The sequence below is a fragment of the Idiotropiscis lumnitzeri genome, chromosome 14 (assembly GCF_059441095.1).
Source record: "Idiotropiscis lumnitzeri isolate Australia: NSW breed Sydney's pygmy pipehorse chromosome 14, RoL_Ilum_1.0, whole genome shotgun sequence".
Lineage (NCBI taxonomy): Eukaryota > Metazoa > Chordata > Actinopteri > Syngnathiformes > Syngnathidae > Idiotropiscis > Idiotropiscis lumnitzeri.
In genome coordinates this window covers 7,512,751-7,532,789 of record NC_142404.1, presented here as the reverse complement: position 1 = coordinate 7,532,789, position 20,039 = coordinate 7,512,751, and the positions used below count along the sequence as shown (strand labels likewise).

Sequence of the window (20,039 nt, the reverse complement as noted above, 5' to 3'; positions counted from 1 at the left end):
ATGAGTTCAAGGCGTTGTGACCTTGAAGAAAACAAATATTCATGATCAATAGTCGCTTTATTCCAAGCATCTCAATGACTCCAAAGTGCGTGGCGACGCTCCCCCCTTTTCCAGCGAGATTTATTTGGACGCGGCAAGAGGACGTTTGGAACGAGTGCGCCGCATCGCCGGTGCTTTCAAATGTCATGTAATCGTAGGTTAAAGGAGAGCTAAGTGATGCCACAGATTATGAATTAGCCATGAAACATAATACAATTCTTTGTTGCGAGCACAGTACAGCTGCACAATTAAAGTTATTTATCTCGCTCGTTTCTTTCTTCTCCCCCCTCACAACTTCATCAATTATATTGTGCTACACTTAATGTCCATAAGAGGATGATGCATGATTGCTCTAATTATTTCTTATTCACCATGCTTTCTAAAGCATATCAATTTTGTTAATACCATGTAATTAAAACACGTCAGCACGCCACAAGTCGCCCGGCCCGTATTAATGACTATGAAAATTCTTTTAATTAAATAGCCAATTATAGAAAAGTCTTAAGCATGAGAATTGACATTTAAATGAATTCTATTTAAATTGCTTTTCAACATTGTTTTATCAAAGCGTTACGGCCTGCATAAATTATCACAAGAAACAATATACTGTGCCATTGATCATACACAGCGTACATTTTCAAACGTCTGCCCCATGCCATATATCATACACGCTGATTACATTTTTGACAAACTCATTTGTTTCATATGACCTCTGCCACGTCTGTGCAATTCTTTAAAAAGTATTTAAAAAATGGTTTGTTTGTTTTCACTCACAAAAAAATCTGGAATTTGATCAAAAGGATTAAGTGTGTATTGTTTTTTCTTAGTGTGTGATGATTACCATACAACCAAGAACTGAGAGTATAAATATATAAAAAAGCTGTAACTATATTAATAACACAAAATTTCATATAAATTACAGTAATAGATCGACCAAGCACATGTTAGCATCAAAATGTTCATACTAATTTGTAGCAAATTTGTATAGTGGATTTTTTTTTCCCAATTCGTATTATTTGCCATTTCTATTATTATTATTATTATTTCTTTTTTTTTTTTAAGTCTAATTGTTTTGTTTTTTTAATCAATTTCTTAAACTGCACTCACACTGACAAAATATGCAAATGCTGCTTGATGACAGAATGTGGGTCATCACTTGTAGCAATTGCTCGAATGCACCACAAGGTGACTTTTATGCTTTGCATGCATTCTTTTTTTTTTTACGCAAATAAATTGAACCTTTAGATGTTTCTGAACTAGATTTTTGACAACTTTGAAGTATTTTAGCAACCTTTTAAGAGTTTATGTCAGGGGTGTGCATCTCACCAAAAAAGACGATTCAAGAACGGTTTGATTTGGAAATGGAACGATTCCATTCGTTCGACTTAATGGGATTACGATTCGATTAGATATGGAATGGCTCACTTCGAGAGGATACAATGCAATAACTTTTTCTGTCATTTTAAATACATTTGACTGAACTTGTCCGAATTGAAGAAATATGTCACCAATAAAAGGCGATTTAATTCGCATTGCAGTATATTTCAAAGGTGGAACACTTTGATTTGATACAAGTTGACGCATTCCATCGTAACTGATTTTTTTTTTCTTCCACACCTAGTATATGTATTTTTGTTACATTTGTTCTGTTGAAAATATATGCGTCCTACAGTTGACGCTGCTAAACAGGTGTCATAAAAGCGTCAGTAGTGACCATTTTATGAAGTGGTCTTCGAGGATGGGCATAGTCAAGGCAAAATGGACCAAAAGAGTTGCTGTTGAGTCACTTTCAAATAGTTTGCTGATTTTATTTTTTTCTCTTTTCTTCGAACTATCAAAGAGCGCGATGATTGATTAATTCATCATTTAGAATGAATCAAGTGTGTGGAATTCATTAATGAATCATGTCTCGAAACAAATGAGGCTACATGACGTGCACATTGGCTGCAACCAGTAGAGGTGCTGTTTATTCTCTCTCAGTTTGAGATCACGTAGCGTCGGCTCCATTGCTTGTGCGTGACGAGTGTTGTGTCAGGCTTAGACAAAAATAATCTAGGTCCAGAAATTAAAAACACTGCCACAGTTTGGCAGATGCTCATACTCAACAGATCATTTACCTGTCGGTTTATTTATTTATACTGCATATGCAGCCCTTTGTCACAACAAAGTCTCAAACGGCTTCACAGGACAAGAATTGATGAAGATCGGCAATATTTCTTGATCTAAACCTCACGACTGGGCAAGGAAAAATTTAAAACCTTAAAAAGGGCAGGCACAGTTCGAGAATGCATTAGATACCGCTTGGTGATGCAGAGCATGTATAAGAGCCCCTGGAAGGCAGCCCCACAGAACTTTCTCACGTGAACACAAGGATTCTGGTGATGTGACACTCTGGCAGTTATTCAGGACTCATAGAATACATATGTAACTGTCGTTCTATAGACGTCACTTCTGATTGAAAGAGGCGGAGCTTGAAAAGCAGGGTATAGCCCCTTCGTGTACGCGCACGTCTGATGCGCATTAGAGAAAAAAAAAAATCCCCATGGTTATTAAAGGTTTTCAAATAACCATCCCTAATAGTTAACATAGTTTACCATGAGGAGTAAGATTTTAAAAATATTAATTACAAAAACATCTTTTAATAAAGTTTTAACACAGGAACTCATTTTATATTTATAGAACTTGGAAAATGTTGTTTCCTTGACATGTCTTTGTTTCCTTAACATGTCTTTTCACATGCAACACTGGCTCACATTGAGTTTTTTTTCCCCCTCTTTTCCTTTTGTTGATTTTGTTTTCCGAGATCTAGATGCATTTTTCCTCTGTTATCATAAGTGGGGTCATACATGGCAGCCCACCCACTCTGTTGAAAGACAACAGTGGCTGAAACAACCGTTGTTTAATACCTACTTACCCCACCCCCACCTACATACCAGGCTCATATATTATCCCACATGATTCCCATAAAATGTGAAATATATATATATATATATTTTTTTTTTTGCATCTGACCATTATGAGTAGTGCAACACCGTTAACCCGTGCAAACAATACTTACAAACTGTTGTGACATTCATTGTATATAATGAAATCTTAATATGGTGCATATTTAAGTGAAAGGTTAGCAACATAAAGGGCAAATGGATTGCCACCGCAATGAATTTTAAGCAGCTATTGATTTTTACACTACACGCCGCCTCTTTTCTTGAATGATAATTTTGAAATGACACAACCGTATCTCCTTAAAGTCCTCTGATGCAACCGAAATATCAGGACATCCGTATTGTTTTGGATGGGAACACATTCTTTCCTCCCAGCGGGAGGACTAATGTGCAAGCACTCTCCAAAAGTCATTAAAAAGAGAAATTTCAGATATGCGCTTTGAAGAATGTAATAAGCAATTTAAAGCTGGCACTTGGGGTGAAGTTTTATTGTCCTAATAATAAAAGTGTATTCATAATCATGACTAGGATAGCACACAGTAGAGCATACGCAGGCAAGGTTGACACTGGCAGATGGCATTGTGGCAACTGGCAATTTCTGCAATCAGTAGCGTGCTCTCAGTCTAGAATTAGGCCGTGGCTCGCAATGGGAACACCCTTAATGCTTGCCCTTAAAAGACAACATATGTCAATGCAAACAACAAGCTCATCTCAAGACATCCATTTTTTTTAGATTGCTCATCCGCATTAGAGTTGCAGGTGAACTGAAGCCTAAACCAGCTGAATTTGAACGAGCGTCAGGATCCATCCTGGTTTGGTCGCTAGCCATTACAGCAACTGAATGCAACAGTTTATTACGTAGAAGATGGTGTACAATGACATTATTATACATAGTTTTTTTCATTTTTCTGGAATGGGGCGAAATAGTAATAATAGAACTCCAGAATAAACGGATAATCACAATATTCGTGGATAACGACAATATAATTCGATGGACAGGGATATAGCATTTGTAATTTGGGGTGCGCCAAGTGGATTAATTGTGACTCAAATGCCAAAAGTAGAAAATAAATCAATCCAAGTAACGTGAACGAATGACATATTTTTGTTCGTCTGTTATTTAATGCGGGGGTCATTACGGTAGTAAGTTTATGAACATCGGAAACACAAAAAGCGATAGGATGCATTCCAACTCTTGTCAGTCAATCAAATGGTTTGTTCAGAGCAGTTTGGTGGCTGGGGGTGTGCGAATCAGGCAAGCATGAGGAAGAAAGTTTAGTGGAAACAGATCACATGCCGCTTTCAAATATGATATCAGCGAAGAAAAGGGCAGCTTAAACCTGATTAGTTGTTAATAGCGCAGATTTTTACAAAATGTTTTAATAAATTACTAAGACAGTAAAATTTTTTTCTATGACCACTTTTTGTATTTATTTTGTTATTCCTTCTGTCAGTTTAGGATGCCTTGTCCAAAATAACTTTTTTTAGCACATTAAAAAAAAAAGAAAACTTGATTTCAGTCCAGGTTGAAAATAAATTCTTTTTTATTTGACTGTCAGTGGGTGAAAATTTGGAATTGAATGATAATACTCATGCTTAGGGGCGCTGCCTGGGATTTTGGGCCCCATGAAAAGAAATCTAAATTCAAAACTTAACTACTAAAGAAACTCTTGAAAAAAATGAAATGCAATTATAATCTCTGGAGAAACAAATAAATTTCCTGCAAACATCACCAAAAACAAACTGGCCAAATGCCTTTTATAAATTATTTTAATTTGAACTTTATCATCTATAAAGCAAAAATAAAAAAGCAAACAATAAAATGAGCAAAATAATAATTATAATTTAATGCCTAGGCTTCTTTGCATTTTTGGCCCCAAGACTTCAAGGGCCTCTTGCCGATTCTGACTCCACTCACCGTCTGATAAAGTGAAAAGCTGTGAGAGTCTGCAGGCTGGAGTGGATGGATTGAACCATTTCACTTCAATGGAGAGGGGGAGGCGTTGAGAAAGTTTCCTAAACAAATATATTTACTGTTGCCACCAATGCATTGTAAATGAAATGTATATGAGTAATTGTAGGTTTATTACTCAGTGTTGTATTATTTTGTCAGGAATATAATTTTTTTTAGGGGCCCTTCCAAGCCCTTGTCGATTATAGGCCCCAAGAATCATTCTCCTTATTTCCGCATTTTTACGGCCCTGCTCATGCTATACATTACCCGTTTTGAACCTCGTCTTTAACCTTGTAACCTTTATACGAGGGCCCATGCTGTAAGTCAGCTGTGGCCGTTAGGTAGATTGCGATCAACCAGTAGCTATTCAATGTAGTGTCTGCAGGGCTCATGGCATTAACACAGTCACTACCAACCCTCTAAGTTGCTAAAGACATAGCTGCGTGTCAACGGTTGTGAAAAAAAAAGTAGACTCCCGCCTATCATCCATTGAGAAATGTGTCAAGTTTATTGACATACAGAACAGTCCGTCATATTTATACTCCTGTTGCATGACTCACCGCGTATACACCAATATGGTGTATGTCAGGTGTGGGCAAACTACGGCCCGGGGGCCACATGCGGCCCCCTAAAGGTTTTAATCCGGCCAGCCAAACTTAAAAAAAAATTTAAATGAATAAACCTTGTTAATGTCTTATTTTCTAAATACTGTGTTTTTTAGACATATATTGTTGTCATGCTTTACTTCACTTTCATTTCAAATTAAATGTATTTTTTTTCTCCAATGAGGTGAGGTTACCAAAACACTCCATCCATCTGTTCCTGGTCCAGCCCCTCTGTCAAATTTTAGAACCCATTGTGACCCACCAATCAAATTGTTTGCCCACCCCTGGTGTATGTTGTACATATACAGACTTCCAAGTATATTTTGAAATATGCGATTTAATAAACAAATAAAGTGGGTATACCATTTGGACTTGGCCATTTTCTCAGTCACTCGCATGCTGAAAAAGTGTGGGCTCCCCTGCTGTTAGCTTTATAAGCAAAAATGAGTCAAAGGTTGTTGTGGCTTCAATAGAAACCACAGTGGTTCTGGTGGTTTGGACTCAATAGAAACATTGTGCAAACGTGATACATGTTCTTGTTTAATGATATTGTCAACTCAGCGAGCATGCATTGTGTGCGTGCGTGTGTGTCTCTGTGTGTGTGCTTGTGAGCACGCTCAAAAGTGTGTTTAAAGAGTGCGTGAGCGTTCAGTGTAACTGTCAATTGATGACGACACATAGTTAACTATTGAATTATGCATTCGATACAATACATTATGACTGATAGATTTGTCTCTCAAACTATTAATTGAGAACCTGTGTTCTCACAAATATTAAGCAAAAGTTTCATGTAATTGTATAAAAATATAATCCTTAAGAAGGCATGCCTTGTGTGTTTATGTGCGTATGTGTGTGCGTGTCAAGCATGATTGAAGCGCATGTGGGTGTCATTTGGTGACAACACATTGAGTATATTATGTATATTATGTTGTCCAATGGAAGACTTTTTTGCCTTTCATTTTCAAGTGAGGAACCCCAATCTTGTCTATGTGTGTGTAAAGTGAGTAAAAAGGTTGCTGTGGCTTGAGTAGAAACCACTGAGGTTCTGGTTGTTTGGAAACATCAAGAAAACTTTTCATCCACTAGTTTAAGAGCATACCGGAATTCATAATGAGATGAGTGTGTGTGCTTGTGTGTTTAAAGTGTGTGTGGGTGTTCAGCGTGAAGTTCATTTGGTGACACTCTATGAATGAAATCTAATGCATGCTGCACAATAGGACTTGAATACTGTTTTGATTTAAATTTTAATGTAGGACTAGTTCCCCTGCTCTACTCCATGGCTTGTATAAATACTGAAAGTAGAAAATAAAAAATATACTTGATAAAACAAAACACTTTGATTTTAGTGCTTTGGTTAATGGACACATTAAGCGAACGTTTCATGTATTTGTTTAAAACATATTCATAACAGGACCGTCTATGTGCGCGTGCGTGTTTGTGTGTGAGCGTGTGTGAGAGAGAGAGTGGGTGCATAAGAGGTGAATGGAACTTATTCATAATAAGAGTGAGCATGAATTGAGTGTAAAAGCATCACTTTTTACCTTTTAACTATAGAAGCAGAACCCCTGATGAAGTCCGTGTTGCAAAATGAGTATTAAAAAAAGGGTTACCCACATGGAAACATTTCACAAGCGTTTCCTGCACTTGTTTGAAAATGTAAATGCTCATAGTTTTGTCTGCGTGCGTCTATCTATGCAAAGTGTGTTTTTCGTGTTATTAATTAATATCTAGACTTAAACGGCAGTATAATCCACGCTGTTGAATACTTTCCCCTTTAAACTTTTAATTGAGAAATCCTGAGCTACCAAAAATAAATACACGAGTAAACATCGCTTATTGTGACTTTCCTAGAAACCACAGTCGGGTGGTTTGGAAACAAACGTTTCATGCACTTGTTTAAACACGTGTTCATGATAGGAGCGAGCATGCGTTGCGTGTGTATTGTACGTTTGTGTGTGCGTGTATTCTCTTCTAAAGGCTTTTTGTTGCACTGTCCCCAAGCTCCACCCCCCTCCCGCACCGTGTGACAACAACAAGTCATCCAGCGAACCGAGCTTCACTTTTCAGCTCATTTTCCTGCTGTCATTCCTCCTCCTATCTTTGATCATTGTCCTGCCCCCCTCCTCCTCCTCCTCCTCATTCACCTCCTCCTCCTCCTTTCTACCCCCATCACGCACTACTCACGCCTCTCGCTTCTTGTTCTTCTTCTTCTTTTTTGGTGCCCCAACTTCCACGCAACTTATCTGAGGAGCTCCAAACACAACAAAACGAACTCCGGTGGATTCTTTTATTCGGCCAGGCTGGCTCGCACACTTTGAACTTCGGCTACTCTTCCGTAAGCCCCCCTCCCCCCAACCCTCCCCTCGAAGCGTTGTAAGGTGACCATGGCCGCCGTCCCGGCTGCTCTCCTCCCGCCGACTTCACTGGTCCCTCCGCCGCCTCCTCCTCCGCTCCCGGTCGCGATCTCCAGCAGCACCGGCATCAGCACGTCGCCGCCGTCGACCACCTCCTCTCCGTCTCCGTCCTCCTCTTCCTCGCTGCCTCCCTTGCCGGCCGCGGTGGGAGCCGCGCAGACGCTCTTCCGCTCCGAGCTGCTGGCCGCCGGCAGCCCGGCGGGCATCGCGGCGGCCGGCAAACCAGTCTACTCCACGCCGTCGCCCGTGGAGAACATCCCACAAAACAACGAGTGTAAGATGGTGGAGCTGCGCGGGGCCAAGGTGGCCTCGTTCACCGTGGACGGCTGCGAGCTCATCTGCCTTCCCCAGGCGTTTGACCTGTTCCTCAAGCACCTGGTGGGGGGGCTGCACACCGTCTACACGAAGCTCAAGAGGCTGGAGATCACACCGGTGGTGTGCAACGTGGAGCAAGTCCGAATCCTGCGCGGGCTCGGCGCAATCCAGCCCGGCGTCAACCGATGCAAGCTCATCTCCAGAAAGGACTTCGAAACGCTTTACAACGACTGCACGAACGCCAGGTGAGTGAAAGAAGTGGTGACTTGCGTGCGCGCGCGAGTGTGTGTATGTGTGTGTGTGGGGGGGGGCACTGTGGTCCGCGCTTCTCGCGCGTAAAGCGCACGGGATTCTGCTTTTGTGCATGTTTTCCCGCTTTTCACGCGCATGATGTTGGCTCTGAAAAGGTTGTTTGAAGCGTGCATGAAAGTTTTGACTTTCAGAAAAAAAACTTGACAAAAGTTTTGACCTGACCAAAAAAAAAACCCAACAACAAAAAAGATCACCTCAGGGATTAATCGAATTGCATTTAATTTATTGTATTGAATGTAATCCTTCAATAATAACTTGAATTTACATTGTGAAGTTTATATATATTTTTTAGCACACAACACACAGAACCAAATCACACACATGGAAGCATGCTCACAAACGGGGCTGTTGGGGAGTTGGGATGGTGCCTTGCTCAAGGGCACGTTTACAGTGGTCAGGAAGCAGGCAAGCATTTCTCCAACAAGTTACAATTTTTACATTCCACTGGTATAACGCGACTTCAAAAGTGACCCTAGTGCTCCAAAATCCAAATTCTCATGAGCTACGGTGGTGTGTAATTAATTATCAAATTATTCCATCCATGCATTTAATTGTGGTAAATACAAAATCATTTTTTTCCAGTGACACAAATCTTTCACATTCAATTGCGAAGGAAAATGTATAATAGTATTTTTATAATTGACTGCCAGTCCACTCCATAATAATGATTACAAATGTAGCACGTGCACATGCCAGGAATTATGATGAGAGATTAACGATCCTCAATTAAACAGCCTCCATTTGTAGAAAACTCGCCACAGATACACAGTGACACACACACACACACACCCACCCCCACACACATGCACAGGGGAGGAAATTAATACATCACTCCATATTAGCAATCAAAATATTTTTGGACCTCCATATGTTTTAATATGACGTGATTAAAAGCCCCCAAATCAATAGTTGATTATTCCTGTCTCTCTCACATACGCCGGTCAGACTGACCATCTCACCTGTCACTGTGATTGATTCCGTATCGATCCCCCTGCAACCGTTTCCACGGAGATGAGCTGGAAATGCAAATATGATGGGAAGGTGGCGGTCTAGTTATAAACACTTGGAGACACTTGGTCATCTTAAAAGATGTTGACTACCGCTTAACTCACTCTTTTTATCACACAGGAATTTCATGTCGATGAGGGAAAACATTGCTAAATGATGCATTTTTACATTTTTAAAAAAATATAATATAATGTTAATTTAGGGTGTTTTTTCAGATTTTATAAATATTCAATGTTCAGAAAAAGGTCTTACAGTCAAATGTGTTTATTATTATGTTATGTGCATAAGTGGGTTAGCTGTTTTGAGTTTTATTGTTTTATAATTGAATTAAAAATTTGCAGATGCGTTTTGTGCCTTTTTGTAGATGACGGCTGCACTATGCAGAGTCAAACATTTGGCGTAAAGTCCCTTGAGATACATTGTGGTCGTCTACCGCCACACATTTTTTGTCGAAATTAGGCCTTTAAAGCTATTGCTGTCTGTCATCCCGGGGGCCTCGGGTTGCCAAGGTCCCCTCATCAGACTCTTATTAGATATCAGTGAACTTTGTCAGCTAAAATGGGCAAATCTTGACACACATGCGTCAGCCACTTCCTGTGTGGTGACACAGCCTCTTCATGTCAATGTGTAGGTGTGTTTGCGTGTGTCGTTTTGGTAGATTGGTGATGGGGGGGTTAAAGGATAATGCAGTGCCTCGCGCCGCTTTAATGACGCTAAAGTGCCGAGCTATTACGGGGCACATGGACACAGCACTGTAATTGTCTGTGAAAGCCGGCAGGTCCTGCGGGTCGGTGCTGGGCTCCAAATCAATCAGTCAAGAAGAGGCCTGCCCGCCCGAGCGTCCGTTCGGCCGCTTGTCCCATTTGGAGAATTACATCACGTGCGAGAGGCATCTGCTGGATAAAAGGCTTCTGTTGCTTACAATGATTTTATTTGCTGGGGATGTGTGCGCGCGCGTGGGTGTGTTAGCGTTTGATTGAACTGCCGCTGACAAGATGGTCAGTTTGTGTAAACAGGTTGCCCGCCCCCCCCCTCCCTTCCTCCTCCCACCCGTCAGATGAAAAAGTATCCTCTGGAAATAGTCTCGCCCCCACATCATTTGCTACTCTTCTTTATTTAAGCAACAATGAGGTGAATAATACTTGTGTATCGACTACAATGGGGTTGCACTTTTTCACATGCAGCTATTAAGCCCCCCTCTGCTCACTTGTCTATTGTGCTGAAGCAACACAGTTCGACATTAGGCCGTCACTGGTTGTTGCCTCTTTTAGAAATAATTTGGATTCATGTCACTCAGTACGTTGCAGCTTTTCTTTTGGGATGTTGTCGTAAATGTCTTAAAATGTTAGTAACAAGAATGTACATCATATCCAGCTCTTTTGCTTTTCATCCCTAACACAGGAAAAAATGTTTGAAAAAAAGTGTACTTTTCATTGGACAGTGATGTTTATTGTTGCAATTAGGATAGCAGTAAAGTTACTGAATTAGATTCTGTTTCAGGATGAGGCAGTGTGAGTTTAAAAAAAATAGGTACTTAATAACTTTGAGTCAGTTTAAAACCATCTTTTAATTATAAATGCCACACCCTAAGTAAAAAAAAAAAAACATTTGGCTGTAGCGCGATAAACATCATTACCGCAGCAACAACGTGGCATCGGTAATGCTGATAAGCTTTGATGGAGTTAAAACAAAATAACATGTTAAAAATTTACAGTAATCAATATTATTTACCACAACTCACAATGTGTGAAAAGATGACGTAGTAAAAGTTTGGGTTGATTAATCAAATTTAAATTAACATCGCAATGCAATTGTAAACTCACAAATGCTGTGATTGAGAAACCAAAATGCCTTATTTCGCACAGTCGGTGGGCTTCATATATCTATCTATATATATATAGATATATATATCTATATCTATATATATATATATATATATATATATATATATATTAACAATGTTTCGGGATGAAAAGTTCAAGTGAGCAAGCACTACTGTTGTAAGACTTTGGACTTATGTTTACGCCACAATAATAAGGTAACATTTTGTTAAAGTTGCCATAGTGAACGCTTAAAAGACAAGTAAATTAAGCTAAACCTAAGCTAAAAAAATCCATAGGAGGAAGACTTTCAAAAAAATAATTGCATATTCAATCACAATATTGACAGAAAAAAAAAATCACCATTGAATTAATTTTCCAAATTGTTCCGTCTTAGTATACTGACTCCTTGTACATACGGATCCTCACCCCAAAGAGACGCCGGGAGTCTTCACTTCCTTCCTAAAACAAATTATAGATGACAATGGCTAGTTTCCTTATGATTGCGACCACCAGGTGGCGCTGTATTACGACACACACTGCCCGCAGATACGATGCGGTATCTGTAAAGCAGATGTTTAAGATTGAGTCTGAATATTTAAAAAAAAAAATGGACTACTAACAATAGCATGTAGTTATACAACTCAAGGCCTCCCTTCCAGGAAGCAACTTACCCGTTCTTCCCTTCAATTTAGTAAATAAATGCTCTCAGCCACTAGATGAGCAAATAACATTTGCATCTACACAATTCAACGCTGATTAAAAATTTGGCATTTTTCGACATTAGTGGAAGTCATTTACGTTTTTTTTTTCCCGATGGCTTTGATGTGGTGTTACAGCATGTGCCTTTTCGGGGTGCATTGTGTTTTTCTACTTGGTAATTATTGTTAATCTTAAGGAAAATAGTCTTTGTTGACCTCTTCATATTCTAAAGGGGTCTCCTGTGCCTCCTTTCCTTTCCCTTAAACTCACGCACACGCACAGGCACACGCACCCCCCCCCCCACACACACAGATCTAGGTTCAGTAATCTCCCTTACATTATGAGCGGCCCTCCAGGAGCCCCTCTGTTCCAGCTACTTGTTTTCCTTTTCATTTTCCCCGCGGTGGGATGGAAAAAGGTTCTTATTGCTGTGTGACACTTGAACTCGCTGAAAGGTTATTATAACATAGGAGGTGGCGGCGGTGGTGGTGCTGGGGAGGCGAGCTGTTTGGTGGGCCTAACGATATCGCATCTCTCTCATTGGTCTGTTGTTGCCAAGAAAGGCGCAGCAATGTTGCAGTTAATTGACAATCATGGTCCCGCCTCACTCACCCTGAAGGTTAAGCACCCCAGACTGCGTCCTGCTACGCGGGAAGGAAGCCCTGCTTTAAGACACTCTTTACCACAGCGAGGTGCCCATGATGCTGTGACTTTATTCACCAAAAATTACAAACTTATTCTGGTATATATTTTTGCAATTAGACCGACAGTTTTACAAAAAAATTGTCATGAAATGTTTTCTTGTGGTACTGTTGTTTCTTATGAAACGATTTAATTTTAAATTTTAATTATTTTTCATAATTTGATACTTTTTTCCTCATAATATTACTACTTCATTTTAAAGGAAATGCTTGATTCTCATATCTGCTATGAGTTTACTTTTAAAATATACAGATTTTATAATGTCCTGACTTTTTACAGTATTTCTCAAAACTTTCCTGGCCCAAATATCTGTTCTGATCTCATTTTAACAAATAAGGTTCTTGTCCTATTTGGACAATTTATTGTAATTGTCCAGCTTTATTCCAAATAAATGTAAGTTTTCTCATTTGCAAGTTTTTGTTGTAATACATTTCCACCATTATTGCTAATTTTGTAGTATTTCACAGGAGTCGCCAACCTTTTTGAAAAGGAGAGCTATTTCTTGGGTACTGACAATTTGAAAGGCTCCCAATTTGATACACACTTCTGAAATAATTCATTTTTTCAAAATAAAAAAACTTTAATTCTATATTGTTATTATTAAGAATTAATCTTTTTCATCTGTGAAGACCCTGACCATGGTCATGATTTTAAACAATTATCACAATTACTTCTATACAATTCTTAGGAAATCACAATGTCCCATCACTGGTGAGCTATATTTAGAACAGACCCGCGGGCTGCTCATGTGGTCCTTGGTGGCTACCTGGTGCCTGTGGGGTTCCTTTAGGTGATCCCTTATCAAACGTATCAGATTAAAAGTGCCAATGGGAGCCTTCCTAAAGTCTTTTTTTTTTTTTTTTTTGCTTCACTTAATTATCGACACTTATTGGCTGGCAGGAAATTTAGACAGACAGTCATCCCCATTATTCTGACCTGCAAAACATGTGCTTATATTGTTCCAACATTATTCTGATAATTTTTCTGTTAAACACCTAACATGTTTCCCATATTACGGCTTTATTTTAACATTAAGCATTTTTTATGCTTTAAAAATGATTAGCCAATTTTCCAACTTACCATGTCTTCAAATTTATGCTTCCTCACTTTTTTGGGGGACTTTGACTTAGCCAGAAACAAAACACAATATTTTAATAATAGCCACAAAATTTAAACAGGTCCATTTTTGTTAGCCTCAATGTTTTTTTTTTGCTCATAATTTATGTATTGTATTAAACTGCAAGTAGAATAGAAACTTTTTTATATATACCCTCTTTTGAACTGAAGCCTTTTGTCTGGCAGCTCGTCATCCTGGCTTGTTTGTGCACCTTTCAAGCACATTTAAGCCTACACACATACACACACACCCCCACACCCCCACACACCCCCACACTTCTGCCCACACATCTGGAAATGACGCTAATTGTTTTGCATAGCGCTCAGTGTGATCTGCCACTGAGGGTGCGAGACCCCTCTGCGACCAACAACCGGCACCCCTCCTCGTTCTCCTCCGCCGCCGTCGAGCTCTCTTATAATCTATTTGTTTTCTTAAGGCGCCAATGTGTTTACAGGTACTCAAGGGATATTTCTGGATTCCATTTAAATGCTTCTACCCGGTTAGAGCGGGTGCTGCGATACCCGTCACCCGGCAACCGCATCCAAGAGGGAGCCCGGGTGATAATAACTTCAAAAACAGGAGTGACAGATGCCTGATTAGACAGGGTGGGTGAGGGGGTGATAATGGTAGACCAAGCTGTGCACTTCCTTGAAAGTCAAATTGCGATTTGTTTTTTTTTTGTTTTTTTGTGACTGTTTAAATCGGAATGGAGTATATTTATTTTCCTTAATCCTTCAGTGGAGCTCTGCTAAATTTGATTAGGTATAGTACATGTGCTCAAGTCAACTGTGCAGGTGGCAGATGGCGGCAAGGTGCGCCCCCACCCCACGCACCCCTTGCAAATAGTCTCCTTGAAAAATCAGAGGGGCTTTATTAACTTGACATTCATCCAGTTGGAACAAGTGCAAAAAAAACATTCCCCAAAAACCCAACATTGTTTTTGAGTGAAGAGTCTCCGGATTGGACTTGTTAAGAAAGGCTTTGTTTGCCGTCGTCTTAACGGCGTTTGTGGCTTTGGAGGCTATTTGCATGGCTAAGATGTGCGATTGCTTCATTTGCTCGCTCAAGCTGCCGCTCTTATTTGTATGAAGAGTTTTAGCAACACACTGCATAAAAAAAAAAGAGAAAAAAAGAAAAAGTGATACTACAGGGATTAAGTGACACCAAGAGAGGCTGCTGCGGTTGTTAAAATTACGTCTACTTCTTTTTCTAAAAAAGGTTTGATTTTATTCTTGTAAATGTTACAGATTTACTCTCTACACATTACAATATTTGTTCTTTTAACACATCTGGTAAAGCTGAACCTTTTCTTCTCCACATTGTATCACAATTTTGCACCCAAAATGAACACTTTCTTTTTATTTTAGCCATTTCTTTTCTCTTAATACTTAGTCATTCACAAAAAAATTACAACTTTATTTTTGGCCCCCAACATTTTGACATGTTTCTCGTAATTGAATGACGTTCCAACATTCTCATAATGTTACGAATTTTTTTTCCCTCTGAATATTTCGATTTTTTTCTGTTATTCATGCTGTAACTTTATTTTCTTGTAGTCCTGCATTTTGCCACGTAATGTTCGAACTTTATTAACAAAGGCGATTTTGAGTTTGAAAAACAATCAGACAAACTCACACAAGTTTCACATCAAGTGCCTCCTCCTTCAGCCTCCGCTTCCTCCTCACCATGCTCCGCATTTAGCGAGGGTGGCGTGAGTCTCAGATGCGAGGACGCTAAACGCTACTGACAAGTTGGAGGCTGTAGATGAGATTTCCTGATTGGAGGAAAGGGAAGAGGAACACGGTCCCTGGGTCGGCACCGTCTAATATGGTCACATGGAGAAATTGATTTTCCTCTGAAATTAATTAATTTTTCATATAGCCTAAAGCTGGAATTAAAAAAAAAAAAGAAGAGTATTTTCCCTTTTTGGAAAAGTATTGCCTCATCATATTAATGCTTTTTTTTGCCCCAAGGATGAAAAGATAATTGTACAAATGCATTTGGAAATATGTATCACTGAGTATTTATGATTAAATTATGCAAATAAGCCGCTTCCCATCCTTGGCGGGGCCCAGATTGTCTAATTAGGATTGATATGGCGAAGAGATGTTGGGGAGTCTGAATACAAGCTTGTCCAAAAGAGCAGAAAATTGAAAATGACAAGGATGGAATCCTTAAAAAGTGTCTCGTTTGCTCTCACACAACCCCCCTTCCTCTTTTCTGTCTAATTCAGCGTGGCCGTATCAGGAGTTAATTTTCCCCGGCTTCATTTCTCGTCTGAGCTGACAGGAAAAGGAATCCATCAGGGAGGCCATCTCAGATGGGATTCCACAAATTTCCTCCACTTGTTTTTTTTCCTTCACAGCCGCTATCGGGGATGAATCTTCTCCTGCATAAACACACAGATGTTGTTCCTCAAGAGTTGCTCTTTCTTCAGCTCTCTACTCCAAACAAGCAGTTCAGCTTTAATAATGCCAACTTATTACAGCAAGAATCTTTGAAAGATTTTGGAGTTTGAAGGAGCTGCAATTAAACTGAAATATATCATTTGAAACTAATCAGCGGGTCGACATTTTTCTATACGCAAAATGCAGAAAAATATTTGTTCTATTTTGGGGCTATATCATTATAATACAGTGCTTGGAATGAGCAATGAGGAATTTGAAATTTTGCCTAATTCTTATTTGTGTGTTTGTTTTTTTTCTGCGTGAACTGCACGCAAATCAGGGTAATTGAGTCCATCTCATCGGGTTTCATGCAAAATAGAGGCCTCACTCTGAATTGTCATGAGTGAAAAAAAGCAAATCAATTTAAGGAGTGCACCTGAGTGAAGCCAGCCCAGTGACAGCAGCCAACAAGTCGGGTATGATTTTGTTAAATATCACAGTTAAGCGGCGCAGTGACACAGTTTTCCTGCTGTGTCTTCTTCCTCAGTTGAAGAGCACAACGCGGGATCTTTTATTGGGAAAGAAAAGACCCGATTGTTATCTAATCTTTACCTGGCGCGAGCTGAGAAAATCCCCCCGAGCTAATGACACTCGAGACTAGCGGCTCATTCTTCACGCTGCTTCAAAAGCTTTCACCCTCAGTCAATACCTTGCGATGACCAACCAAAGAAAAATGACCTTAACTCTGTGTGACGGGAAGTCTGAAGAAGACAAACACTCAATGCAGTCACTCTGGTGTGGGTGTGGGTGTGTGTGTGGGGGGGTGTGGGTGTGCGTGCGTGTGTGTGTGTGTTGTGCTGGATTAAATCTCACATTGCTGAGTTGAGTCAGCAGATGAGACATTGCTTTGATTTTCAACACAGGCTTTGTACCGTTTAAGGTTTTATTGAAAAGCGCAAGCATGGTATTAAAACCTTTGAGGTAGCAACTTTGGAATGTGGACCAACTGTAGGTCATCACAAATGTTCACTTTCCAGCTAGTACTGATCAAACTAATTCATCAAGAGATGATTTAAAACAATTACATTTATGGGTCATATCAAGCGAGCTGTTGGTTCCAGACATGGACGCTGATCAGCAGATTGAACCCATTCTGTCATTCAGACATTTCAGGTCAGATCTCACGGTTTCTTTTGTTGTTCGGCTAAGATTACTTAAGGGAAGAGAGAGTTTATTAAAACAAAAACAATAAGACTCTCAAACAATGTGAAAAGAATTGAGTGTCAGTCCACATGCTTAATGCTAACATATAATGTGAAGGGCCATAAATGGGATAATGTAAATTTGCATGGACGTTACGGTAATTCTAAACCTTCAAACAATTCCAAATTTAAAACACATGAAGCAGCAACACATGCAAACCGAGTATTCAAGTAAACAGCGATGAAACGTGCAATTAATTGCACAGCCGAGGGCAGCAAAATACTGGAAATGTCAGCAATGATTTGGTGACGTCTTCCAATCCGATTAAACAGAAATGACTCACTGTCGGTTGTTCGGCGGTATCTTCAAAGAGATGTGGAGCAAATTACGCTGATGTGCTTGGTAATACAAGAAAGTAATTCCACTGGTCCGCAGAGAATTTTAATCAGAGATGGCTGTATTTTTTTATGCCGATTTAAAAAAACAAAACAAACTTGTGTCGTTTGCAAAGACTAATGCCATTCACGGCCATTAATTTTCAATGTACTATAAGAAAAGTGACTTCATACGTTAATTGGTCTTTACGCGATCAGGATTTTGCAGCAAGTTAAAAAAAAAAAAATCATAACCGATCACAGATCCAATTAGAACCTGTTTATCCGATCTCTTTAAGAAATTTCTTTATTTAGTGAAGAGTTTCTTCACCCCACCAACATCCGCGGGTTTTGGCCCCCAAATAGCCAAAATTAGCGTGTAATTGACACCCATTGAAATGCTTAGAGAAAAAAAATGATTATTATAGGAGCGCCTTCCCTGCCTCTTCTTCTTACTCTTAACTGCTCTGCATCTCTTCCAGTAGACCTCATGCTCGATGTGGCACCACGTAGTACTGCATTGAAGGTGCACAATTCTAAATTCAAGTTTGCCTGCATGTAACCAAAATCCAAAATCTTAATAAAATAAATAAATAAATAAATCACTTAAAAATCTCCACTAAATCACGGGCACGAATGATGAACTGCCTTAGTGAGGGAACACTGGATATTATTTTCCCAAACTGTTGACCCTTTCAAACTATAGCATGACCCTCTTAACTGGACTTTAACTACTGTATACTTACAAATAACAATTCAAGTGTAACTTAACTTCCTTTGAATGAGAGGCGTGCCTCACGACTTTCAATCATACACTGTAGCGGTGGAGGCCTGACCGTAGCATCAAAGCACATCAGGTTCACAGAGGTCTGCCCCTCGCGATCCCGCTGGCCCGACAGCACCATGGCTTGACGCAGCGCTCGTCTCCGAGCGCACCGCCTGTCACTCTTTAAGAGGATGGTAATAATAGCCGGGCGCCGCGGCAAAGTGGCGGCGCTGGCGATTTTGAGGAAACGTCAGGGAGATGCTGACATTTGAGACGGCGAGGGGGACAAACAAGAGTGGTGTGGCCAATAAAAAGACTCCCACGGTTAATCCGACCGGACAGAAAAAGCGAGATGCTGAAAGAAGAAGGCTGGGTGTGTCAGTGTTGGATTAAAATGTGTTGACCCGCTGTTATTGATAGCCAACTCATAACCTTCGTGTCAAGGTGCAACTGCGCTTGGGGATGACTGTGGACGACTGCAGTGAAAGCGGAAAGTCTACCAGATTCTCTTTTAAGTGGTGACTGTTTGAAGACATAACATGACCTCGAGATAACAGCTTGCAAACCATTTTAGTTGCATGTTAACTGTCAAAACTATCTACTCAAATCACCCACTTTCAGTGGTCTATAATATTGCTCGACCAGCCAGGTCACCTGGCGACTCAAAACATCCACAGGTGACATTAAGGTGCGGCGTCTTCAATTTCTTTGGAGTAGCATCTACAGAAAAGAGACGTCTATTTTTTTTTCACAATTGAAAAAAATGTCTCAGGTTTCTAACATTCTTCCATCAAACTACACCAAGGATAAACAATCACAGCATACTTAAGATTCACAACACTTGGCTTTGGGGGTTGGTTCTGTCCCATGCCAGTTTTCATCATCACTGTGACCGAGGTGGATCTTGGGCGCTACGACGAAGATCCACAGGTACTCAGTTTTGCGAACTTTTTTGTTTTAAACGACCACATGCAAATGTAGCGTCTATTTGTGGCATTTATGGAGACTTCTGGGGACTCTGAGATTCAGTCCATAACAGGAAATCTCATCTCCCCGCATCCAGACAACCATTTGTAAATTAAACCATTTAGTTGGTATGTAAATTAACATAATTAATAATTCAGAATTTGTGGAATCCAGAGAAACTCGCTCTAAGATACATTATTTTTAAATAGATCTGGAAAAGATCCCCTGCTATTCGTTGAAAACGTAACGATTTGAATTTTTTGTGGGCTTTGTGAAATGCCACCAAACCTCCGTCTAAATAGGCAAAGCATCTGCTTTGTATGTCAATGTGGAGCTAAATTTAACCCAGGTTGCAAGTAGAAGTTATAGAGCGTAGGCCCAACAGATGGGGATTTTTTTTTTTCAGATGAACA

The 20,039-nt window shown here is 39.9% G+C and overlaps 1 protein-coding gene across 4 annotated transcripts in view; it reads left to right on the top strand.

The window, feature by feature from the left end:
* Window positions 1-7,603: 7,603 nt before the first annotated feature.
* dachd (dachshund d) overlaps window positions 7,604-20,039 on the top strand; it is a 134,864-nt gene continuing 122,428 nt past the window's right edge. For all 4 annotated transcript variants that reach the window (XM_088315572.1, XM_088315571.1, XM_088315570.1 and 1 more), the window contains exon 1: window positions 7,604-8,514. In XM_088315572.1, the coding sequence (XP_088171698.1) occupies window positions 7,925-8,514 (590 nt within the window). In that variant the 5' untranslated portion in view covers window positions 7,604-7,924. The remainder of the gene's footprint in view (window positions 8,515-20,039) is intronic.